Raw genomic sequence first — 26,476 nt, 5'->3', positions numbered from 1 at the left:
TGCCGCATGGTCACCTGGGGTGTGAGGACCAGTGCCTCACTCTCGGAGACTGGGGGCAGGGCACGGGGGCTGGGGGACCTGACCACCTCTGCACCCCCGCAGGGAGGCAGCATTCTGTGCAAGGCCGTAGCCCCCCAGGGCCGCGAGGGCGGGCAGGTGGCTCCTGTGTCCTTATGAAGCCTCTTGGGTCAATGCAGATGCAGCCCAACCCCTCCTGCCTTCACAGCGGCCTGGCACTCCAAAGCATTAATCAAGACTGGGTATGGATTGGGGCAAAGCCGATCGTGGCTGCTGGGGTGCCGGGATTACAGGTGACTTCTTTCTTTTCTGATTTGTAAACTATGTGCAAACTTGTTTCACTGATGACTGAAAATTTATGTAACATTAAGTAACACTGAATTCTACACCTCAAGGCAAATATGCTTGGTTGACCAAAAACATTAGCCTGAATCCCATCAGTCCCAAGCCTTGTGATTAACTGAGGACTGTCTGGAAGTGAGGAATAGAGGTGGTTCACAGTTTATCGGCATGTAGCTCCCACAGAGGCTTGGCCGTGTTCCCAAAGTGCAGTATGTCAGGAGAGGCGTTTTAACATGAAGCGAAGTACAGGAAAATAACTCTTGACGTTACAGCACCCCTTACGGCATTCATTACATAGCATCTCCTTGTCTGATTTATAAAACATAATTTATTTTTTGAACTTCTTCCTCTTCAGAGCCTTCCATTCACCTTCCTGTGTGGCCAGGCTGTTAAAAAGCTGCTTCACTTTTCGTTTTCTTTCCGCGTCCCTTTAAAAAAAAAAAAAAAAAAAAAAAGCCCATTTTTGGATACTTTTTGGAGGACATTTTGCCCTTTTTCCTATCTGACCCAATAGCAGTTCACATCCGCGTGGGGCCTGCAACTCCGCCCAGGACAGAGGACAAGTGAGGGGAGCAGGCCCCCTGGCTCACCCTCACCCCGGCCCAGCACCCACACCAGCACCTGCCAAACCCCGTCGCCCCTCACCGTTCCATGATCTCTGAGAGCTGCATCCGAGCCAAGAACTGGTTGTCCTTGCGGATCTCCCGGACGGCTCCTTTAAATTCTCGCTTGTGCTTGTGGATCAGTCTCTTCCTTTCCTGCTCCTCCTTCGTGCAGCCCTGCTTCTTCCCAAACTCGAGGCTGAAGGTGCAAAGCCGGCCTTGAGGGCGCAGGGTCTGCGCACCCAGAGCCTGCCAGGCCTCCGGTCAAGGCCGCCCCCAGCCACAGCCCCGGACTCCCAGGCCCCTCTGGGGCTGGGGTGCTGGGGTGGCCTCCGTACTCACACTTTGACCAGCCGGGGGGTGAACAGTTTCAGCGGCACCGGCTTGCTCTTCTCACAGACCAGCGGTCGATAGTGCTTCGGCTGCTTTTCCATTTCCGTCAAAATGCTCCGACTCAGCTCCTGACACGTGAGAAAAGCTGACACCACCGGGCCTGCCCACCGTGGCCTCCGGAGCTCCTCCCTCCGGGCCGCCCCTTCCCCTGGGCCCGGCGGCTGCAGGTGCAGAGCCACTGTGCCCAGAAGGCCCGGCTCTCACGAAACTTCCACCTTCCTGCAGTGTCCTTGTGGCATCTGGCCTGGTGGGACTTCAGACCTACAGACCCATCGAGCAACAGAACGGTCTCTCCCAGAGGAATGTGGGGAGCACATGATGGGGACCAGCCCATTTGTACAGAGGGGAGCCCCCAGGCCAAAAGGCAGGCGCCCCTCATGGCTTCCTGTCGCCTGGTGCAGGGCAGTGGGACCATCCTCAGAACCCGAGTGACCTGGGAGGGGCGCGGGGCCTGGAGCCGCTGCCCAGGCTGATGGGGGCGGCCGGCCTTGATTCCTAGCGCCGGAACCCCCGTGACAGAAACGCCCACCAGCCTGCCCCAACTCCGGGACACGGCCGCGCCAGGGGAGGCCTCACCTGGAGCTCGGGCGGGCAGCTGCGGGCTGCCAGGTGCTCCATCAGGAGGGCTCGCAGGGGCTGCACGATGTCGTGGAAGGAGGGCAGGGCGCCATAGACGGTCACACAGCGCTGCACCAGAGCCAGACACACGGCCAGGCAGGACAGCCTGCATGGGTGACACCCGGCCTCAGGCGAACAGGAAGGAAGGGCCCCTCCCCGTCACCAACAAAGCCCATCAACTTGGCAAAGATGAAAATCTTCCACTCGTGGGCCTGGGCCGCAGGACCCTGAGGTCCAACATCTGCCCTGGGCAACGGCTGCGGCCCGACGGCTGATGGGATCAGGAGTTAAAGAAAACATCCTGCTTCCCTGAATAGGAAAGAACGTTGTGGGAAATGCAGCAACAACTTGGAAAGAGTACTCGGTGTTTTTTGTTTTTTAAACAGAAGAAAAAGTTTAGTAACACATATACATTTCTTGGGAGAGACCCAAGAAAACTGACTCACTCACTACAATGGCTGGAGTCCTCATCTTAAATAAACCCCGTTGTAGTTTTTAAATTACTAAAACTATTTCCAATATCAAGCAGATATACTTTGAAAATAACACACATTCTGGGAAAGTTAGGTTTTCATGGAAAAAGATGGCCAGCAGGATGTGAACAGACATTTCTCCAAAGGTTATGAATGTACAACAAGCACATGGAAAGATGCTCATTACTGATCATTAGGAAAATCAAGGCAGAATCGTAATGAGATACCGCCTCGTACCCATGAGGATGGCTACCATCAAAAATCCAGAAATTACTAAGTGTTGACAAGGATGTGAAGAAATTGGAACCCTCGTACGCTGTTGGTGGGAATGTAAAATGGTACAGCTGTGGTGGAGAACAGCATGGAGGTTCCTCAAAAAATTAGAAATACAACTATCATCTGACCCAGCAATTCCATCTCTGGGTATAAACCCAAAAGAACTGAAAGCAGCAACTGGAATAGATACTTGTACCCCCATGTCCACAGCAGCCTTATTCAGAATAACCAAAAAGTGGGAGCAACCCAAGTGTCCGCTGAGGGATGAATGAATAACCAAAATGTGGTCCATCCACACGATGGGCCTTAAAAAGGAAGGAGATTCTGATTCCGCCTTAAAAAGGAAGGAGATTCTGATACCTGCTAAACACGGATGAACACCGAGGACACTACACTCAGTGAAATAAAATAAGTCACAGAAGGACAAATCCTGTGATTCCACTTGTATGAGAGCAGCAGAGGAGTCAAATCCACAGACAGAAAGGAGGATGGTGGGGCTTGGGGCGTGGCGTGGGATCAGTGATTAATGGGGACAGTTTCAGTTTGGGAAGATGAGTAAGTTCTGGAGATGGAGGGTGGTGGCGGTTCCTTAACAGTGTAAATGTACTTAAGATGCCACCGAACCATACATTTAAAAATGGTTAAGATGGTAAATGTTATCTGCATTTTAACACAATAAATGTCAACAAAAAAATTCAAAAAACCATAATTTTTTTAAAAATCAGAGAATGGAAGGACTTAGGAGAAAAAGTCCTAGTCCCCTCCTCATTCTACTTCTACAGACTGAAGGATGTGACCCCACAAAATCCCCTTGTTGAAACCGAACCCCTAACGTGGTGGTATTTGGAGGTGATTATGTCTCCCAGTCCAGGAACACAGACGTGTTGCCATTCATTCACGTCTTTGTTAAGTACTTTCAACAATGTTTTGTAGTCTCCATCGTACTAGTCTTCCACCTCCCTGGATAAGCTAATTCTTAAGTAATTTTATTCCTTTTGATGCTATTGTAGATGGAATTGTTTTTGCAATTTCCTTTCAGACTGTTCATTGTTTGTGTGTAGAAATACAACTGACTTTTGTACGTTGACTCTGTATCCTGCTACTTTGCTGAATTCACTTATCAGATCCAACAGCTCTGCTGTGGAACCGTTAGGATTTTCCACATACAAAATCATTTCATCTGCGAACAGAGATAACACGGGTGCATCTTCAAGGCTGGGTGCTGGGTCACGTCTGGCTCGCAGCCTGGCCTCTCGGAGGTCTAAGCTGGCACCACGGCCCGGAGCCCCAGGCCCGCACGTACCTGGTGTGGTTGGCCTCTGTCTCAGTCTGGGCTTTCAGTCTTCCTGCCCACTGGAGGGGGAGGCTTCTCCTGTGCCACGTGGTCGTGGCCTCCTCGTCAGAAACCAAGAGCAACTCCGAGTTCTTCCCAAGTGCTCTGAAAGGGTGCACCAGAGTGTAACCTGGATTCCAAGTGGGACAGCGACAGAGTCAGCCTCTGAGGCTACCGGGCTCGCAGGGCAGGCTCTGCAGGGTGAAGCCTTTGGAAGTTCATTCTAACAAATACGTGCTGTGCTTACCACCAGAGACAAGCGACAGCTCTGACGGGGGTGTGGGCCAAGTCCAAGCTCAGACCAGGCCCCTGCCCTCGTGGGCAGACTAGACTGAGCATCAGTAAGAACCGACGGACAAAGGAAAAGCAGAGGAGGGTGAGGCGGGTTTGTCAGGAGAGCTGGGGCGGTGGGACAGGGTGCAGAGCTCACCAGGCCAGAGAAGGCCTGCTCCAGAGACCCGGGGAGCGAGCAGGACTTAAGCCCAGTGTCACTCAGAGGAGCAGTCGAAGCAGACGGAAGGGACTGCCGGGGAGGGCGCCAGGCCGGGTGCGGTCCAGGCACGGCAGAGTGGGTGGTGGCTGGGCATAGGGTGGGGGGCATACGGGCGACAGCCAGTCCGCTGACCAGTCCCGACTCCAGCGTCCAGTGCCCTCCACCGGGGCCCCTCTTCCAGCACTGGAGCCACCCTGACGTCTCCCTGGGGTGTGGCTGTCCCCCCCGTGCCCATCCCCACGGCTGGCAGAGAGGAGCCCGCAGCGTGGGGCTCAGAGAAATCAGGCAAGTGTCCATGTGAGGTTACGAGGAGAAAGTGGAAGGGCAGGGAAGGGAAAAGGAGGCCGGGAAAGCAGCCCCTCTAGACACGGAGGAGCGAGGGGACAAAGGTGGGCAGCTCCTGGAGGGCGAGGGAGCCGTGGCGTGAGTGGGCAGAAGCGTGGGGAGGAGTGTCGGCATCCTGTGTGGGGGAGGGGAGGGGAGGGTGTGATAGTTCTGAAGAGCAACAACTGCTGAAACCCTCTCTCAGAATACTGCTGTCCATGATCTCCTTCCAACATTCAGAACATCGTAGGAACTACAGGAGCGGTAGCGCTGACTAGAGATACACCGTGAGCTACGCAAGTTAAAGTGTTCTGGTTGCCACATAAAATGAGTAAAAACAAAAGGTAAATCTTTTTTTTTTTTTTTGCGGTACGCGAGCCTCTCACTGTGTGGCCTCTCCCGTTGCGGAGCACAGGCTCCGGACGCGCAGGCTCAGTGGCCATGGCTCACGGGCCCAGCCGCTCCGCGGCATGTGGGATCTTCCCGGACCAGGGCATGAACCCGTGTCCCCTGCATCGGCAGGCGGACTCTCAACCACTGCGCCACCAGGGAAGCCCCCAAAAAGGTAAATCTTAATGGATGTATTTTATTTACCCTCCCCCCCCAAATACTGTTTCAACACACAGTCAATACAGTAAACCTCAGTATTTTATGTATTTCTGGTAGGTAGTCTTGCCGCCTGGGGGGTACTTTACACTAAGCTCAGACTCCCCACATGTGGAAATGGGCTACTGTGCTGGGCAGATAGAGTGGGATCCTGATTTTTTTCGAAATGTGGGTTTACACACATCCACACAGAGGGGAAAAAGGACGCTGCTCTGGGTGATGGGACTTGAGATTCTCTTGTCTTCTTTCTAACTTCCCCACATCCTAAGCTTTCTACAATGAATACCGATTCCTATTAGAAGTCTAAAGTACAGTATATTTGCAAACGCTGCCTCCAATCAACTCACCTTGGCTCTGCCTGTTAGGAGCTGCGATGTAAAGAATCCCAACAAGAAAATTGATGAGCTCAGGTATGAACCTCTGGGACAGAGACACATAGTCCAGGAACACGCAGCACACGAAGAGCCCCTTCACCACGTCTTGGAGGGACTGGATGGGACACTGGCAAAGGAACACAGGGCACAGTGTCCACTCGGGAACAACATTCACAACACTGCACCAGGCAGACAGCCTGGCTTCCGCGGGGGGCCGCAGGCCTCGACCTTCCTCTGCACGGGGGGGAGCGCCACCCCCACGGCAGGGTCGAGGCGCGTGGCGTGCAATCAGGCACAGAGCCCTGTGACCGTAAGGTCCCACCCTTTCGGAGCGAACGCTGATGACTGCCACAGCAAGTGGGCACCGATCACACGCCCCCTCAAGGAAAACGGAGCTATTTGGGCTTTTAAAGCCAAGAGGGGAATAGAACCCCAGATCAGACACGATGCCCTCATGCGCTTTCTGGGGTCACGCCCTCTGCCACCTCGCCCGGGAGCTCTGGGAAGGAGCTGCTACGCAGGCCTCGCTGACGAGCCTTTCTTACTCCTGCCCAAGGAGGACCAGTCTCCGCGGCCCCGCTCAGCCCCAGGGAGAGCTGGCTCCGATGGGGAGGCCCTGACGTACCTTGGTTAGCAGCTGGCTCAGACACAGTAGCGCAGGCGTGACCACCGGGTGCCGGAAGTCAGAGGTTGGAAACAACATCCCAGCAATTTTCAAGTAAACGAGCTGGAAAGAAAGCGCCACCACACGGGCTAAAGAAGGGAGACACACAACCTGACGTGTACCTCTGAGCTGTTCTGCGGAAACTAAGACCACCACCCACCGAGGACGGTGACTGCAGGCTGCCACGAGCACCAGACCCCAGACGGTGGGAACCAAGTGGCTACTGCTGAGATCCCAGAAACATCACCCTGTCAGCTCACCACCAGCCACTCAGAGGAAGTCCACGAGCTGGTCACACACCCTGGGACCCTCCCCCTCGATGTTGCCTTTAAAACCCCTCCCCTGAAGGCCAGCAGGGAGTCCGTGTCTCTTCAGCACGAGCTGCCTGTGCTCCTGGACGGGTGCCTGCAGTAAACGCTGCACGTTTCTTCCCCACAACCTGGCACCAGTCGGCTGGCTTTGCAGTGCGCCAGGCAAGGGTGGACCCCAATTTGGTTCAGTAACAACATCAACTCATGAATCCTCACGCCAGCCTACGGGACAGGTACCACTGAGCCATCACTGCCGCCTACAGCCGGGAGAGGCCAGGCCCGGGCAGCCTGCCAACCCCCCGGCCTCCCCACTACTCCTCGCCGGGGACAGGCTCCAGGGTGGCAGGCTGGATAGCCTCAGCCACAGCTCGGGCACCCACCTACCCCAGGTCACACAGAGAAAGGGGCCGAGGCCACAGACACTGGCTCAGATGCCTTCCCAAGGAGTCTACTGACCCATTGACATAAAGCCGAACTTTTGTTTTGTTTTGTTTTGTTTTGTGGCACGCGGGCCTCTCACTGTCGTGGCCTCTCCCGTTGTGGAGCACAGGCTCCGGACGCGCAGGCTCAGCGGCCATGGCTCACGGGCCCAGCCGCTCCGCAGCACGTGGGATCTTCCCGGACCAGGGCACAAACCCGTGTCCCCTGCATCGGCAGGCGGACTCTCAACCACTGCGCCACCAGGGAAGCCCTAAAGCCGAACTCTTAAGTTCCTGCCAGTCGCAGTTAGTTCATTTCAACACGAAGACCAGAAAATGGAACGGACTGAGCAGTACTTCTTCAGTGACCAGAGCTGACGACACGGCCCACGGCTGTCGTGAAACGGTCAGAAACCTCAGAGAGGTCAGAGGTCGCTGTGCACAAGCAGGTGGAGCAACCAGCCCACAGGTTCAGGTCCTCAGGAAAACACACCCCGGGTCTGCCATCAAGACTAAACACGGCACCGTTCACGGAGAAGTCAAACCAGGAACTTTGCTCCTGAGCCCACGTTAGCTAGTTATTAACAGGTCAGCAGTCCTTCCAGGCCTGGCCCAGCGTGCCCTCCAGATGGCTGCGGAGGCTCTGGGGCAGACCATCCTCTTGAAGCCCCCAGCCCCACTGTGCCATGGCAGCACACTGGACAGCTGGCGGCCGCGGGTCAACAGCCAGATGAGACACGCCCCTGGCTTACCACGTCCAGGCCCGGGAAGGCCGCCCGGCTTGTGGTCTCAACCATTCCTTCCATGTCGTGCATGGCATCTCGGAGGACAAATTTCATGGCGCTGCTTGCGGCTTCAGGAAACATCTGGCAAAGGTTATACAACTGCCTGTTCATCAGAGACATGTCAGGGGAGAATGTCCGTAGGTAACAAAAACATAGAAACCCCCTCAAACCACCCACGTTTATCATCTATCTTCCTGTGAAGTCACCTGCCGGCTGAGCTGGAGCTGGAAGCCCCTGGATGAATGCACTTTTCCTTACTGACACCTGGCTGGCCGTCTCGGTGATCCAGGTAGTTTTTCTAATAGTGTTTTATAATAACCTATATTCATTTTTGCTATTTGCTAAGAACCTGATCATAACTTCTCAGTACTGGTGGCAAAAGTAACTCTGTTTATACAAGTAACAGCACGGGGAGCATATTCTAAGGGCCAGACGTGGCTGACAGTCCTGAACCCAGTGGTGCCTCACCAGCACTCCTGGGGGCAGAGGCTGGCACGGGGTGGAGGGGTGTGCAGGTGGCCAGCCCGAGGGCACCACCAGGCACCTGCTCTCACGGACCCTCCCAACTGAGCACCCTGCCCGCTGCGCCCTGCTCCAGCCACCACGGGGCCAGGAGCCACCATGCTGCTCTGCTCTCACGGGACCTGCTGCAGAGCCCGGCCCGGGGACCCCGCGCAGGACAGGAGCAGGCGGACGAATGAAACAGAAAATTCGCTGTCAAATATTAATAAACTGAAGGGATCCTACTGTCTTAAAGTCGATTCGTTTGCAGTTAAAAGCAGGTCCCATCTCTAGGGCAATGGGAGCAGCGCGTCAACACGACTTAGGAGCAGGATGGCGTATGGAAATCACCGCAGCTGTGCGAGCTGTGGGCCCATTGGCAAGGCTGCCTTAGTAACTCCGAAGTTATTCTACAACTTTACTAAAAGGCACAAAATTTGTTCAACTGAGCCCCACGTTCCAGATAAGGCACCCCGTTTTCACTTACACAACCAACTTATTGATTCCGCCAAGGTCTGGAGGATCACTTGTAGCCAAATCTCCGACGTATTCCAAAAGGAAGCCAAACAGTTTCTGCAGGAACAGGGTTGGGGCCAGAGCTCAGGGCTGAGCCCAGAACGCAGCCGCGGCACAGGACGCCCTGCCCCCTGTGCCCCCGCACCGGGTGGGGCGAGGGCCTCAGGGCCAGCGAAGGGGGCGTGTGACCCAAGGCAGGCACGGGGGCGAAGAGCACAGGGTCTGGGTGCTGCCTCGGCCGGCGGGCGACGCCTCAGTCCTAGACCAGGAGCACGCCGGCCGGGCGCCAAAAGGACGAGGCACGTTCCTAGCTATCTACTTCCCCAAAGCCTGGCTTTGCTGTGTGATGGTGCGCGCGGTGGACTCAGTGTAAACTGAGGTCAACAGCTCGGCCTCCTCCTGGGCCTGCCGTGGCCCTGGAGCTGACGCACACCCAGGCCTGGCTCTCTGCCCCCCGACCCGCACCCCACCGCGAAATCTTGCGGCCGTAAGCACGGGGTGCACTTCGGGACTACCAACTTCACGGTTACGACGCCCACACAGACCAGGGCTCTTCCCTGACACTCCCAACACTGCAGACAAACGACTCAGCGTACTTCCAGTTTTGCTTTGTTTCCCACTGCGAGACTTGGATGGTTGCATTTCTGAATTCTCTCCACGACCAAAAGCTGCTCTTCCATCGATCTTCCCGATAATAAAGACTTCAATTCCTCGTAGGATTCGGGAGCTATCAAAATAAATACAAAACACACTCCACGCTTAACTTGTAAAATGAGAATTACATTTCTAGTAACGGAGATAAAAACTGAACACAAATTAAATAATTGAACTTCTTTTACTTCACCCAAAGAAATACTTCCGCCTATTTTATAGAAGCACTCGTTTTGTGTAATTACCACACTGCTTCTAACGTGTGCCCGCGTGCCCGCCAAGGGTGAGGCTCGAGGAAACTGGGCTGCCTGCAACAAGCCTCGACGAAGAAATGACCCCAAGCTCCCCTCCAGGAGGAATCCCAATGCCCGACACGGGGAGGGAGGAGGGGACAGTGCGTGGGTGGGGTGGCCGCCGGGACCGTTCAGAACAGGCTGGAAGCTGGAAGGAGCCCCGCGAGCAAAGCAGTGTCACGCCTGAGATGCCCCCGGCAGCCAGCTCCACCCGCCGGTTCAACCGCTCTGGAAACACACTTAAGTCGCAGGACAGCTTAGGCCTGCGGACTGGAACCGGATGGGGTGTCTGCACGTGGGACAGAGCAGCCCTCCGTGTGCTACATGCCATGTCACGAGGCCTGAGCCCGGCTCTGCGGCCACCCTTGCCCACACAGGGCCGACTTGTCAAGCGGCAGGGACCTCCGCTGGCGGCCTGCAGAACTGCTGCAGTCACATAGCAGAGGCTGACGTGCTGCCCAGAGCACTCGGGTCAGATCCCAGGGGCGTCGCGGAGAAGGATGACCATGCCTGTCTGCCAGCCAGGACAGCACAGACGGGCTGTGCCCGTGTGTCCAGGCCTGTACCCTGTCCCACTCCATGACGCAGCCCGTGAGGCAGACGCCACCAGGTCACTGCGGTCACTCCCCAGTTGTCTGTCTACCTGCGAACATATAGGGCAGCTCGGCCCTGGCAGCCTCCCGGTCGTCGGCTGTCGATCGCTCCCCGGGATTCGGACGCTGCTCCTCCTGGGTCCTCTCGCTCCCGTCCTTGCTCTGCACGTCAGACTCCAGGCCCGAGGGGCCGTCCGGGCCATCGCTCTCCTCTGGGTCCCCCTCGCTCGAGCCTTTGCCCTCTTCCCCTTCGCTCTCACTGCTACTGGCTTCCCCGCTCGGCTCTTCCTCGACGTTCATCTTTCCATCCTGGGAACAGAATGTGGGAACCAGCGGCATCACTCCTCAGGGGACAGCAGCTGGCACACCCTGTGACCACGTCTGAGGGCCGTGCACGTGCAGACGCTTTATGCTACTTGTCTGCCAGGAACATGCGGCCCGGTGCTGCACCGTCCACGGGCGTGGGTCCTCTCTCCCACCTCCTGCGGGGCTGCTACACGTCACGGGGCTAAAGGCCTGGGAACCGCAGTCCCCACACCCTGCCGCCAGGACTCTGGGCAGCGCTTGTCTCTGCTGGGGAGCGGCGGGGGTCCAGGATGCGGAAGGCGCCCCAGCGGACAGGCTCCGGCTGCTGAGTGTCTGGCAGCCCTGCTGCTCGTGGGGCTGGGGAACAGCTGGGGCTTCCTGGCATGTGGCCTGCACGCGGAGGTGGCGGGACCTCAACATCGGAGGGTGACCCCTGACGACTCCCCCAGATAACCCAGTGTTTTGCGAGCACCCAGTTTCCCGTCTTGGAATCCTTTCTGCTCGAGACCCCTGGCCTTCTCCTATCTTCCTGCCCCGAGTGGGGCCGACGCTTTGAAAGGGGAGAGGAGTATAGAGCTAATGGGGCTCGCGAATGAAAAACCTCACCAACTTTAGAAAGAGCCACAGAGAAAATGCTTCTAAAAAGACTCACAATTTCCACCTGTGGTAAACCTATCAAGTGAAAAACCAGGAAATGTGTTGCTTTAAATTAAAAAAAAAAAAAGGAAACGAAGGCAAACATCTTACTTTGTAAGAAAGCAAACGCCTGTCGTCTTTGTCTAGTACGAAGCCATCACTTAAGTCATCCGCCGACATGTGTTTCGGTCTCTTAATATGTTCATCCTCCTCCTTTCCAAGCATCCTCCGGAGTCTTTCAGCCTGAGCAGGAAAGACAGAAAAGCTGTCTGCCGTGCTGTGAGCACATGGCAGGGACGCACGCTCCAGGCTCCCTCGGCCGTCACAGCTGCTTCAGGCCTGCCTTCTGCTTTCTTCAACCAGACATGCAAACCCTTGGCAAGCATCGTGTGGAAGACTTATTTTAACAAAAATAAAAATACTGCGGCAGAAATATGTTCCCGTCACAAGGAAGGAAAAGCTGTCACCCTGAGGGCTTTCTGGCCAAATGATGGTGGCCAACCATCGGCTTCACTCACCACCAGGCCCCAGAAGAGGAGCAGGACACTTTACACTGAGGTCTGCATCCATTTAACAAGCAGCTCAGCTACTCTGTCCCTCTGAACCATGCAATGGCCACAGGAGACGGCCCACGAGGGGGGTACTGAAAAGGCCAGATGCACGACAGTATGCCTCCACTTCATTTTTGTTTTGTAACGTAAGGAAATTTAAAAACCTTTAAGAGAAAAGAGGTGAAAAGGTAGTGCACTATATCACTAGCAGCTGTTCTGAGGTAAAAGGATTAGAAAGAAAGTCATTTTTAATTTGTTATATTGGGTATTATCTGCATTTTTTTTTCCTTTTATAGTTAAAAAAAATAAAACAAACTTGTTTAGAGACTAAAAATATTCCACTGGTAAAACACAGCACACCTCCAGCCCATCGAACACAGCAAGGTGGAAAGGGCCTTTCCGGTAGTAGCAGCTTCCCAGAGCAGCCCTGCCCCTGCCCCTGCCTCGCCCCGCCCCCTGCCCCGCCCCCTAGACACCTCCAGGCACTTGAGCCGCTCCCGCTCCTCCTGGGCCAGCTCCTCCTCCGTCTTCATCCTGTTAGAGGGCGGCGCTTTCATTTCAAAGCCGAGCTCACGAACCATCATGTCGTATGCGTCAGGCTAGGGCAGAAAGAAGAAACTGTTTTTTTAAAGAAAAGACCTGCATAACGAGCTTCCTGCACATCCCAATTGTGGCTGGACATCTTTATGGAAGAAGCTAAACCACGGCCTAAGTCTTTTCTTCTTGTGTGACAGAGGCCTGTTCTAATCAGTCTCGAGGATGCCTTTAGGTCATATACAACTATTTGCTCCTCGAAAATTCTTAAAGTATATCTGCTTTAAGAAAACTAAAACTTGGGCTTCCCTGGTGGCGCAGCAGTTGAGAGTCTACCTGTCGATGGAGAGGACACGGGTTCGTGCCCCGGTCCGGGAAGATCCCACATGCTGCAGAGCGGCTGGGCCCGTGAGCCACGGCCGCTGAGCCTGCACGTCCGGAGCCTGTGCTCCGCAAAGGGAGAGGCCACAACAGTGAGAGGCCCGCGTACCGCAAAAAAAAAAAAAAAGAAAACTAAACTTTGCTTGTCTAGGCATTAAGCCCCCCAAATGGGATTTTGGGGGAAGCAACAGTAAGGTCGACTCACAGATGTGCAGATGGCCACACGGCAAGGTAATCTGGTGAAATCCAAGTATTTTCTAGAAACCAGCAACTCAAACGAATGCACCTTCTCTGACAATTTAGACTAAAAGCAATGTGGTAGGAACCAAATATTGGCCGGGGGAAAAATAAATAAATGTATATATCAATACACATACCAAGTCTTCTCATACCAAGAAACAACCATTTTCTTTACTTTCATTATTCTGGAGTAGATAGTGAAGTAACTTTTAGTCTATTTCCACCCTGATATAACACACGTCAGATACCTCAATATAAAAGTTTAACAGAAAACTTAAATCCTAAAAGGGAGAACAGATGTCTGGCTCCCCCTCTTCTGCAGAGAAAGGCTGGGTCAATGGTCGTGAGCCCAGGCTGCCTGTGAGGTGCGGACCCCACCTTGGGTTTCTCCTTTCCACCTCTGCTCTCGGATTTGGGTGTTTTACGGGCCAGGAGAGTCTGGATTTCTTTCCAGTCTTGGTCTAGCTTCTCTGTGAGTTCAAGGGCGTCTTCTCGTTGAGCCTGTCTCTCCCTCTGGGGAAAAAGAACAGAAGGCACCCCATTACTGCCGGCCTCCAGCAGACGTCCAGGTCCCACTGGACAACCGCTCAGCCTAACATGCCGACGGGGAAAGAGACCACGAGAAATCAGCATCTCAGGATCCCATCACGCAGAACGAACTTCCTGCTGTAAAACTGCTCTTCTAGATGCTCTGAGCAGTTTGCCTTTAGCAGAAGCAGTGATGTTTTGCGACTCTTGATACGTGCCAAAACACTAAAACCAACCCTCCCCCCAAACCAAAACCAAAACCCCAAGAAACCATCAGAAGTACATGCTTGGGGCTTCCGTGGTAGTGCAGTGGTTAAGAATCCCCCTGCCAATGCAGGGGACACGGGTTCGAGCCCTGGTCCAGGAAGATCCCACATGCCACGGAGCAACTAAGCCCCTGCACCAAAACTACTGAGCCTGTGCTCTAGAGCCCGCGAGCCACAACTACTGAAGCCCGTGTGCCTAGAGCCCGTGCTCCGCAACGAGAAGCCACCGCAATGAGAAGCCTGCAAACTGCAACGAAGAGTAGGCCCCACTCGCCGCAACTAGAGAAAGCCCGCGCACAGCAAAGACCCGACACAGCCAAAAATAAATAAATAAATAAATAAAATTAAAAAAAAAAAGAGGTAGTACATGCGTGATGAAACTTAAAATGCATTTTGTATTCCTATTCAAAGTGAATGCTTTTATTGAATTCATAGAAAATATCAGACACAGCCTAAACCGCACAGGGAGAAAAGACTCGAGAGCTCAGCAGCGAGCCTGCGGGCGGTGCTGCCACGCAGCGAGAACGGCAGCGGACGCACCTTCTCCTGCCTTGATCTGGCGATGAGCTCCTCGATCAGCTCTTTGCGTGACTTCGGCTGTTGCCCCTCCTCGCCCTGCTGTTGAGATGTCTTCTTGTGAAGCGGCCCACCACCTCCTCCAAAATGGGCCGCCGTCAACTCAGCTGCAGACAGAGAGCAGAAAACCCCTCTGTGAAGCCAGGCCCGGCTGCGAAGTGGGTTTTGCAGTCGCTCTGCCAACGTTTCTCCAAGCACGTTCCTGAGAGCAGACTCCACGTTGAAGAGAAAACTCTCACCCGCGGCAGGTGAGACTACAGGCACAGCGACACAAACCCCCAAGATGAGCCCCTCCGAGAAAACCCAGAGGCATAAAAAGACCAAACAGCTGTGATCCAAGTGACTGGAAACACCAAGAACCTGTTTTCCAATGTGTTAACGTCTCACAGAAGATGGGCAAACGCAAACTAGCTCACGCCTGAGTCCTAAGAGGGCGTGCCCAGGACCAGGGCCACTTCACACCCTCCCTGTGTCTCACAGAAAGTCCCGGGGGCAGGGGGCGGAGCCAGCCACTAGAGTCACTGATTCCTAGGCTGCCTGAGCTACCAGGGAAGAAGAGAGAAACAAAACACTGGGAATCGTGGATTTTGGAATAGAAAGAAACTTTTAAAAACTCCAGTTTCTTGGAAGAGAAAACAGAGGCTTCGATGCTTAGCGACGGACTTCAGATCTCATCCAGAGAGAGACGGCTCCTGCCCGCGGCCCTCGAGCCCCGTCAGGCCCGCCGCCCGCGCCCGCGCCCGCGCTCCGCCACCCCCACCATGCCTCCTTCTGCAAGCTGCTCTCGCTCCCCCTGCAGCAGACTCTGGCCCGACTTAAAGGCCAACGCTCACTCCTCTGGGCAGCAGCTCCCTCCTCCAGGCAAGGCTGTCTGCGGACTTGAGCCCCCACTGCCCTCCTGATGCCTCCCCTGGGCTGACAGGTTCCCCAAACACCCCTGCGCATCCTGCTTCCTCTCCACCTGCCGTGCCTACAAGAGAATCTCAGGAAGACCTCTTGGCCTGCCCTAGCCAACTCTGTCCTTCCCCACTCAAGTCCCTCTGGCTCCCATCCCTGAGTAAAAGCCAAAATTGTTCCCATGGCCCCGGGGGCCCAGCCCACCTGTCTGTACCATCGCCCCCTCCAGCGACAGGCTCCTGGCTGGTCCCAGACCGTGACACCACCAGAGGCCTGCACGACCGCCCCCTCCTTCGTGACCTTAATCAGGACGACCTGGCGTGTCCCAGACCACTCCGACTTCATTTCCCCCACAGCACTTCTACTTCCGACCGGCCTGCGGGATTTACTGATTATTTAGTTTACTGTCTGGGTCTCCCCAGAAAACTGAGCTGCAGGTAGGTTTTACTCACTGCTATTTCCCCAGAACCAAGAGCACTGCCTGGCACATGCTGAATAAATGAATCAGTGAATGAGTGATTCCTCTGCTTCCTGCCAAGTTTAGCATATTAGAAAACACTATCATTTAGCATTCTACTAATTCAAGATTGTTTACAATATTTTCTGGAAATAAAATTTACAAAACATTAACTAACGAGGTGGTATCATATAAAAGATTCCAAAAATGATTCTCGGAGAAAAGAAAAAAAAAAATCCATCAGTGTGTTTATATTGATGATAGGATTTAATTAGAAAACTAGGGTTGATTTTTAAGATGAAATTCTCCTAATCTAGGAGAACATATAAATTATGTAGTTGAACAAAACAGAATGTTTCCTGATGATTCATTGTAAAAGGTACGGCAAATATATTTATTTTCAAATATAAGAGGTTACCTGGAAATGTGCAAGTCACCTGGATTCTCATGAGCTCATACTAAACATCAGAGGACGATAGGAAACCTCAAATAAACAGTTGAGTCCCCAGGACCCAACACCTGGCAGAATGGGAATCCAACTTCTCCTCTAGTCAGCCAACCGTCACAGCCTATCATACCAACGAGGCCGAGGCCGACACCTTGTGATGAATGACCAGGCCGCCAAACGTTAAGGTGCCACGGCAGTCCCTTTCAGTGACAGTGAAGGTGAACGTGTTTAAAGCGAGGCGTGCATAAAAAGTCCTGAACAATGGCAAGTGCGAAGAGAAAGGCCCTCAAGGTGAACTATGTTCCCTCCTCAACCACGAGGCCTCAGCAGAGTTGTGGTCCACCTCCCGGTGCTGTGGACAGAACCACGGGCCGCCCTAATTCCTCGGCCTTCGGCCCCCGCATCACCCACATACCAAAAGGCAGTCATGGGCTTAACGGCTTGGCTTTCCACACACCAGAAAACCGCTGAGTCAGTTTTAGTTTTGTGCAGCTTTGTTCTGCAGATGCTAAATAGAGGATATTCTAAATCATAAGGATGCGAACTTACGACATGACCCCAGCTTTATAAAAGGGCCCAAGATGATCAGACCTGAACCGAGTCCTAACTCAGTTCAGGTGTGTATCAGTGTTAACTAATGCCGCGGTTTAACCTGCTTCGTTATTATCTATAAATAAGAAGCTCAGGACTTCCCTGGTGGCCCAGTGGTTACGAATCCGCCTGCCAATGCAGGGGACACAGGTTCGAGCCCTGATCTGGGAAGATCCCACATGCCGAGGAGCAACTAAGCCCGTGCGCCACAACTACTGAGCCCACACGCCTAGAGCCCGTGCTCTGCAACAGAGAAGCCACCGCAATGAGAAGCCTGCGCACCGCAACGAAAAGTAGCCCTGGCTTGCCGCAACTAGAGAGAGCCTGTGCGCCGCAACGAAGATCCAACGCAGCCAAAAATGAAATAAGTAAATAAATCAATTTTAAAAAAGAAATTAAAAAGAAGAAGCTCAAATGTTACTTCCCCCACAAAACTGTCATAAGCGCTTCCAGAGAAAACAAAGACTAAAAGAACTAAGTAAACACTGTTAGTACACGCACTGGGTCAGAACTGGTAACAGTGGTAGCAAAGCACTGTGGGTTAGTACAGAAGAGCTGTCCTAGGGGTTAGTGAGGTGGGTTTTACCCACAACTCTGACTCACGGGTTGGTCAAATCACGGGTAAAATGAGCTGGGGTGAAGTTCAAACAAGAGGAGGGATACTGAAGTGCTTTCTGTGACAGACAGACAGCAGGCTGTCTGTCTATCTTATCTACATATACACATTCTTAAAGATCTACACCTGCATTTTCTGGGTGTCCAAGCAGGGCAGAAAGAACGTCAGTGCTAAGCAGACCGCCCCTGATCCCAGGCCTCACCCGACAGCACTCCTCGGTCCTCGGCATCGCTGTCGCTATCGACAATGTCATTATGCTTTTCAATGTCTGCCAGAGACTGGCCGTAATGAGTTAGTTCTTCATCTTCATTTAGGTTGTAGATGCTTTTCTTTTCGTGTTGACGCTGACAGAATAGAAAAAATGAAAATCAGTCTCCTAAAATTTCCACATCCATTTAACATCAAAAAAAGAATGATTTTTTCCCCCATTTTTTGTGCAATGCGACAGTGTAGCTTTAAGATTATTCTGGGTCATTTGAGCAATGATTCGGATATAAACAGAACCCACAGAAGGTAAATAAATCAACGGGGCACCCTAAGGCACTGGGAAATCATGCAGCTCTACCCACCAGGAATGCTCCACAATCCACTCGACCCAGTTGAAGGCAGCCGTTTAGTCCAGAACCCCAGGACGCATCACTGCCGGGCACTCTGGTTAAGATATTTATCCACCTAACTGGGATGTGCAAGAGGCTGCTTCCCCCTTGGTCTAGACAGGCAAGATACACGACTGAAGACCCACCCACTGTGCACTCACAAAAGTATAAACAAACAAGGGGGAAACGGCCTTCTCTTTGTATTTGACTTCTGTGTAAAACTACAGCAAAAGACTGTTTTCCATACCTGTTGCTCCAGAGCAAACCTCTTCATCATCTTCTCCTCCGGGCTTATGTTGCTATTGTATTCTCCAAAGCGTTTATCTCTAAATACGTTGGACTTATCCCTTTCTTTGTATTCCTTTAGCAGAGTCTGGGTGCGCTGAAAAACAGATCATAGAACAATCTCTCACCGGTCCTGGCAACTCTGAGCTCTGACGGCCTGGCAGTCTTAGTCACCAAAGGGGAGGTGCTTCCACAAGGGGACACAACGCTGGCTCTAAGGAACTGGAAAATGCCATTTTCTACGCCTCAGGCCACTGAGACAAACAGTCCAAGAAAGGCCAATCTACTGGCTGGAAAGACTGATCTCAATTACCGAGGAGAAACTGGGTCGCTGCCATGCAACGGCAGCAAAGAGGATGACGTCTGGAACCCAAACCCAGGGCATTCTCTAGGGTGTGTGTTAGTACTTCCATGCCTAATACCAAAGGTTAAAGTAAAATGACGGCAACCAAAAGAAAGCAGAACAATCGAGCAGAGGTCACTCCACCCAGGTGAAGAAGCCAGAGGAGTTCAGGTTCTAGCCGAGTAAGGGGAGCAGGGAACAAGGATCTGAGAGGCCATTTACGTCAATGACGACGTCACGATCAATTACAGACACAGACTGCAGCAGCACTGCCTATCTGCTCTTTGCTTGTTATATACGTGACGTTATGTGTATATACAGTCAGTCTTTGCTATTTGCAGATTCCATATTTACGTATTTGTCTATTGGTGAAAGTTACATGTAGCCCCAAACCAATACTCTCAGCACTTTCTGGGTCATTCATGGACATGCATGTGACGCCCAGGAGGCGCAGTCGGGAGTGAGGACTCAGAACCCCACCAGCTGCCCCACTTCCCAGCGAGGACTTTGGGAAGCGCCTACAGCCTCGCCTGTAAAAAGGAGAGAATGGCAGTTCCTACCTCAGGCTCTTAAGGAGAAATGAGAAAACTGAGGCTTACGTGATGAAGGAGAACATGTCTAGTCTGGAGCCCATGCAATGCCCATCCCCACATCTGCCCCCACAAGCCCGCCCTGGGGTGTGTGATGCAGGGGTGCATCGGAGTCGGCTATAAGTTTGTCTTGTCTACTATTACTGCCAGCTCCTTGCAATAAGGACGATGTTTGATTCAATTCAAAGATCAATTGGGGGGACTTCCCTGGTGGCGCAGTGGTTAAGAATCCGCCTGCCAATGCAGGGGACATGGGTTTGAGCCCTGATCCGGGAAGATCCCACATGCCACGGAGCAACTAAGCCCGTGCGCCACAACTACTGAGCCTGTGTGCCACAACTACTGAAGCCCACGTGCCTAGAGCCTGTGCTCCACAGCAAGAGAGGCCACCGCAATGAGAAGCCCACGCACTGCAGCGAAGAGTAGCCCCTATTCACCACAACTAGAGAAAGCCTGTGCACAGCAACGAAGACCCAATGCAGCCATAAATAAATAAATAAATTTATTAAAAAAAAAGAAAAGAAAAGATCAGTTGGGGTTTCCCTGGTGGCGAAATGGTTAAGAATCTGCCTGCCAATGCAGGGGACACAGGTTCGAGCCCTGGTCCGGGAAAATCCCACATGCCGTGGAGCAACGAAGCCAGTGTGCCACAACTACTGAGCCTGCGCTCTAGAGCCCATGAGCCACAATTACTGAGCTCACATGCCACAGCTACTGAAGCCCACGCACCTAGAGCCCGTGCGGTCTATAACAAGAGAAGCCACCACAATGAGAAGCCCGCGCACCGCAAAGAGTAGCCCCCTCTCGCCGCAACAAGAGAAAGCCCGCGTGCAGCAACAGACCCAAGGCAGCCTCAATAAATAAATAATAAAATAAATAAGTTTATAAGAAAAGATCAACTGGATTAGATGCTGTGGGACAGAACACAGATTATGAGCCCATGAAGGCAGGGCCAGGTGTTACTTTACCTTTACCTCTCCACCTGCTAGAACACAGCTTAAACGTAAGGGCTCAGTGGCACATAAAGGCTTCACAGGTGTCCAAACCCAGTGCAAACCCCAGCCTTTACCAGCTGTGTGACCCTGGGAAATTTACTTGACCTTTCTGTGCTTTAATTCGTTCACTAACTTACTAATGTCTCCTCCTCAGAGTAACAATAAATATCGTTAAACAAACCAATGAGCATGTCTCAGAAGCTGCATAGAGAATGCCACCCGAACTGAATTTCAAAGTACAGAATACTCTGGAACCGTAGGCACAGGAAAGCTGGAGGCTATGACACTTTCCAAGAAGGCAGCATTTCAGTTACCCTGCAAGGGTCAAGGCTGTGCGCTTCAAAGGAGCGATACATTCCTCCTTCAAACATCTACTGAGCATGTAACCCCCCATCCTGTCCCTAACCAGCGGAGCTCAAAGTCTCAACGAGGGCAGGTTTTAAGAGGTTCGCACAGGGGCCGCGGCAGCGCGGAAGTGATGAACTCTGCCTGAGTTGGACTTGTGTGTGGGTCTCCAAGGAGGGACGGCGGTTTTGCAGGGGAATGTCGTCCCCGCCCACGCAGAAGCAGAGGCACGAAGATGAAAACAGTCCAGCTGACACATGGCATACACGACACACGACGTCTCACTGCTCCAGGCGCTGTCCCGAGAACTCTAAGTGGACGCTTCCCATCCTCCCGGCGGCCCTAGGATGTACGTACCACCATCATGGCCGATTTACAGAAGGGAAAAAGGGCACCGGAAAGTAAGTCCGTAGCTCGCCCAAGCCTGCCGGCGGCCCCTCGGTGCCGCAGGGGTTCGAGGAGCAGGGCTGTGGGTGGTCCCGGCCGGCAGGCGGGGCCGGGGGGGCCCACCCCGGAGGGCCCGGCGCCCCGCTCACCTTCTGGAGGGCCCGCGCGCGCGACACCCCGGGCAGCCCCACGTCGTGGCGCGTCTTCCTGCCCAGGACCTGGAACTTCTGCCGGTTGACTTTCACCTCGAACGGGTTGGCGCTGGGCCTCGCCCGGCAGCCCCGCGCGCCCGCCGGGGCCCCGGGGACCTTCCCGCGCGCTCCGGCAGACCTGGTCTTCCCCATGGCAACACGCGCTGCACCTCGGGTCGCTGACGAGGAGGTGGCAGCTAGAGTGCGCGCGCCCTCCGGAGCTAACGCGCGGCCCCGCAGCCTAGGAGTGCCGCCCCCGTCTCGCGATAACTGAGCCAGCGAGACGTAGGAACGTTGGGTAAAATACTGACACGCCCCCGCTCAGCTTACCCGCCCGTAGGCTGAGCGACTACAACTCCCAGCAGGCCGCGCTCGCGCCCCACCGCCTCCGCCCCGCGCCCCAGCCTCGGGCCCAGTGGAGCGCAGCGCTCTGGCTCCCTCGTCTGGGGAGTCGTTGACCGGAGCCGTCGCCGCCGGGGGGGTGGTTCCCCGGCCAGTGAGCGCCTCCCCGGGCGGTGGGGCCGACAGCCCGGGCCACGGCGCGGCGGGGGTGACCGCGGGGGCTCGGCCCGACCCCTCCTGGGCCGCAGTCCCTGGTCCAGAGGGCGAGGCGTCGCGGCGCCGGCAGCGTCCGACGCAGCGGCGGCGCGGGTGGTGGCCGTGGCGGCGGCGGCAGCGGCAGAAGCAGCAACAGCAGCAGCAGCAGCAGGAGGACGAGGAGGAGCGGCGGCCCAGTGCGGGACCGGACCCGGCGTTGGGCGAGCGATGCGCGGAGGCTGCCCCGCCGCCACCCCCGGTCGCCCCCTCGCCTCCTCGAGTCCACAAAGCTTGGTCGCGGCGGCGGCGGGGGCGGCGGCGGCGGCGGTCGTCCATGGAGCTCGAGAACCTCTTGTCCAACTCGATGCTGCTGAAAGCGCGCCAAGGTGGGTGCACAGCGGCGCCCTGACCCCCGATGGAATCCTAATCCCCGTGGAACCCCAGTCCTGCTGGGGAACCCTGGTGCCAAGCAGAACCCCGGCCCTGCTGCGGGCCCCAGATTTTCTGCAGAATCCGGACCTGGGATCCGCGCAGCCTCACTCTCAGGAGTGGTCAGTCGACGAGTGGTCAGCTTGGGCACGTAAAGCTTAAGCCGCCCCCTCCCCTTTCGGCGCCTCCGGACCCAGGTGAAGGTGGCCTGCGCTCTGCTCTTGTTAGTGTGAGCTTGTTCCCTGTCCTGCTCTTCCTCCGGAACCTCGGGTCGCAGTGTGGCTTCAGCACCAGGCGAGCCGTATTCTGTCCCCGAGGGAGGAAGCCGGACCGGCGAGCGAAGCCAGCAAACAAGAACCACGCCTTTGTGCTCTTTAAAGGACCAAGAAGAAAATCCTGTAAACTAACCCGGGAGACCCTTCCGTTAGTGTTTTTAGAGTGTTACTTTAACATCGATTCATGGTTTTTTTTTTTTTTTTTTCGATTCATGCTTTTGAGGTTTGGTGGTGTCTGAGACTTTACGGTGTGTGGAGTGGGTTTTAGCCAGACTTAGAGATAGATTGAGCACGTTAGTTACGATTCACCCTGATAGCAACGTAGAAGCAGCAGTTGGCGCAGCCCTTTTGCTCAGAGACCCCAGGAGTAGAGTTCTCTGTGGAATACCGAGTGTCTCCTCTCCGGCCTCCCGAGAGATGGGAGAGCGGGCAGCAGGGACCACCCATAGTTCTTCCGCAGCTTCCCTCTTAGGGAGTCCGGGTGGGAGCAGCTGCTTCATGTTTGTGCTGGGAACAGCGTAAGTGCCCACCGAAGGATGTATATTTAAGACAACCTGGAAGAAGTGTTTTATGCTCCATCTCCCAGGGCTTCAGGATTCCTGGGCGCAGATGTCGGCCAAGTGGTGCTCCTGGTGACTTGGACGCTGTTGAGAAGCATCGACAAGTTCATCTTGTGCTTAGAATAGTGTAGAACGTTCTGTGAGAAAAATTAACCTGGAACACAACTATTTCAGATTTGGGGGTTTTGTTTTCTTTTTAAACTCCCCCCTTCCCATTTGTATCCCAAGTGCCTTTCAAGAGGAAAGGTCTTGATTAGGATTGGCTTGATACGGAGGGAATAAAGCATGTTCAAGTATGGCTGCAGAGCCTCACAATGGATAGCTAAGAATAGCTGCCATTAATGAGGGTTTGCTTTGTCCAGGCATCGTGCTCAATTCTTTATGGATGTTATCCCAGCTAGTTCCTATGCCTCATTCTCCTGTTCTGTAAAGCTGGACTTACAACAGTCCTGCTTCATGGTGTTGACAAGGGGACTGCATGGAATAACGTGGTACAGCGCTTGGCGCTTAGAAAGTGCTCAGTAAATAAGCATAGTAGTTGTGGTTGTAGATTTTATTATGTCCAGAGTCATGATGAAAAGCTGGCATTTTAACATTGCAGTTGTGATCATTTAATTGACCTTGAACCTGATTCCTTGTCTCATTCTTAGACTTTCCAAAAGCATAGCTTTTCTCTTCCTGAATCCCCACATGCAGGAGGTCCTTGAATCCCGTTTATCCTTAAGCTTCATTATTTCTGTTGTCTCTTATTTCTTTGTCTCTGTCTTCACCCAGTACCCCCTTAGATGGTTCTCGACACCTCCTAAGTTAACTGAGGGCAGTGGTTTCCTAGCTGCTCTCTACTTCCAGAGCTGCTTCTCTTTTATCATCCCCAATGCTGCTAGAACACTTTCTGAAACACAGATTTGTCCTCTGTTTAAAATTTGGCCCTGGAGCTTCATTCCAGGTCAAGAACAAACACCTTAGTTCATCATGGCCCACAGGGTCCTGTCTGACCACTGGCCTGCTCTCCTCTCCTTGTCCCCAGCAGCTGAGCGTGTCACACCACTTCACGCCTCCAGGCTTTTCTTTTCTGCCTGCAGTCTTCTTCTTCCTTCCTGTTCCAGCTCCAGAGTCTTTTCTGGGGAACGTCTACATTCCTGCAAGAGGCCTGGTCACTCCATCCCTTGAGCTCCGTCCCTTGAGCCACTGCTGTGCCCGGGAGGAGCTCTTGCTGCAGTGGGCATCCCTAGGGGCAGCTTTGGGTCTCCCCTTCTGTGTCACCGGCACCCAGCGCTGTAATGGCACTCAGTCTTTTCTCTGCAAATTCCAAAATGCTGGCTGAAGGACAAAAGAGCACATCTTAGGAAGTCTCTCAGTACTGGTGATAACCAGAAATTGAAGTTTCAAAATAAGCTATCTTTTTAGACTAGCAGTCTGGAAATAGGGAGCAAAACCTGAGATTTTATTCAACTTTGGGATGTCAGTTGGCTCCATACTTGTAAATGCTAAGTGCTTTTTATTTTGTTTTGAATGAACATTTTTATTGTTTTTATTAAATCAGTATTATTTTATTATTCATTTTTAAAAAATTTTATTGAAGTATGGACGATTTAGTGTTGTGTTAATTTCTTATTAAGCCAGGATTAAGTGTTTAATTGTATCTGCAGTGCAGCCGGTAGGTTCCCTCTCCATGTTTACATGTTCATCACTAGCAAAGACAGCAGGGCCAGCCAGCACTAGTTATGAGGTTAGCCAAAGGCCAGGCACGCGTGCGTTTCTTTCAGAACGTAAATCTTTGTCTCTACCAAATTGAAAGAGAGTCCTAGTTCAAAGGACACAGGACAGTGTTACCTCTGCTGCTCCCTGACTGCTGTGCTAACTAGTCTCACTTCCTGGCAGAGACACTGTGCTTGAGCTTTTGCACTGTAAACCTACATCTCTTTTTCTGAGTGTTGTTTTGAAAAACAATGCTCCCACATTCACGTGGGCTAAACACGGTGCAGTCTTGTAGGAATGCCTCTCATAGAGCCAAGGACAAAATCAGCTCCACCGCTTCTGTTCTATGTGTTTAAAAACACATTTCCAAATAACCAATAATTTTTGAAAATCAGAGAATAGAAGGACTTTTGATAAAGAGCCCTAACCTTCTCCATTCTACTCCTTCTACTATAGACTGAATGTTTGTGTCCCTGCAGAATGCATAGGTTGAAGCATAATCCCTAGGGTGATTGTATTTGGAGGTGATTAAGTCATGAGGGTGGAGCCCTCGTGAATGCTACGAGTCCCTTTTAAACAAGACCCCAGGGAGCTCCCTTGCCCCTCGTGCCACGTGAAGACACAGAAGACACCGTCTGTGAGCCAGCAAGCAGGTCGTCACCAGACACCGAAGCTGCCAGTGCCTTGATCAATAAATTTCTGTTGCTTATAAGCCGCCCAGTCTGTGGTATCCCGTTACAGTGGCCCAAACAAAGACACCGCCCCAGGTGCAGCCACGTTGATTCTCTTCTTGGGTTCTATTTCAGTTATCTTCCTGATCACTGTTGCATTTCTAAAGTACAGTGTTGATCAAATTCAGACTTTCCTGAGCCTCAGGAGATAGCTCACTTAAACCAACTCCATTTTCTTTTCCCTTATCAATATAATTATATCACTGTTTTTAATTCTTGTATTGGTTATCTTTATAACTTAAAAAATTAAGCTTAGGGGCTTCCCTGGTGGCGCGGTGGTTGAGAGTCTGCCTGCCAATGCAGGGGACACGGGTTTGAGCCCTGGTCCGGGAAGATCCCACATGTCGCGGAGCAACTAAACCCGTGCGCCACAACTACTGAGCCTGCGCTCTAGAGCCCATGAGCCACAACTACTGAGCTCACGTGCTACAACTACTGAAGCCCACGCACCTAGAGCCCATGCTACGCAACAAGAGAAGCCACCGCAATGAGAAGCCCATGCACTGCAACGAAGAGTAACCCCCGGTCACTGCAACTAGAGAAAGCCCACGCAGCAACAAAGACCCAATGCAGCCAAAACTAAATTAATTAATTAAAATAATAAGCTTAGATTTTTCATTTTTGATTTCTTCTGGTAATGATAATTTTAGCCAAAATGTTTTCCAATAAAAAAGAAAAAGTATGGGAATTCCCTGGCGGTCCAGTGGTTAGGACTCCGCACTTCCACTGCCGAGGGCACGGGTTCGATCCCTGGTCAGGGAACTAAGATCCCACAAGCCATGCGGCATGGCCAAAAAAAAAAAAAGGGAAAAAGTATTTTCATTTTTGACAATTGAAACATTGATAAACATTTCTGATTTTTTTCCATTGAGGCATTTTATTTGCATGAATGTATTACATCC

The 26,476-nt window shown here is 53.0% G+C and overlaps 1 protein-coding gene across 1 annotated transcript; it reads right to left on the bottom strand.

Moving 5' to 3' along the window:
- Window positions 1-688: 688 nt before the first annotated feature.
- Window positions 689-21,497, bottom strand: NOP14 (NOP14 nucleolar protein). The gene is made up of 18 exons (XM_065877845.1): window positions 21,303-21,497; window positions 18,456-18,590; window positions 17,815-17,956; window positions 14,568-14,710; window positions 13,612-13,746; window positions 12,555-12,677; window positions 11,639-11,770; window positions 10,636-10,894; window positions 9,645-9,775; window positions 9,020-9,105; window positions 7,999-8,134; window positions 6,478-6,579; window positions 5,826-5,979; window positions 4,026-4,185; window positions 1,932-2,079; window positions 1,305-1,423; window positions 1,006-1,161; window positions 689-788 (listed from the first exon to the last, which is right to left on the bottom strand). The coding sequence occupies exons 1-18, from the start codon at window positions 21,495-21,497 to the stop codon at window positions 689-691; spliced, it is 2,556 nt and encodes an 851-aa protein (XP_065733917.1).
- Window positions 21,498-26,476: the final 4,979 nt, after the last annotated feature.

This window comes from Phocoena phocoena, chromosome 5 (genome assembly GCF_963924675.1).
Source record: "Phocoena phocoena chromosome 5, mPhoPho1.1, whole genome shotgun sequence".
Classification (NCBI taxonomy): Eukaryota; Metazoa; Chordata; class Mammalia; order Artiodactyla; family Phocoenidae; genus Phocoena; species Phocoena phocoena.
The sequence above is the reverse complement of the archived record's forward strand: the minus strand, read 5'-3'. Positions and strand labels throughout refer to the sequence as shown.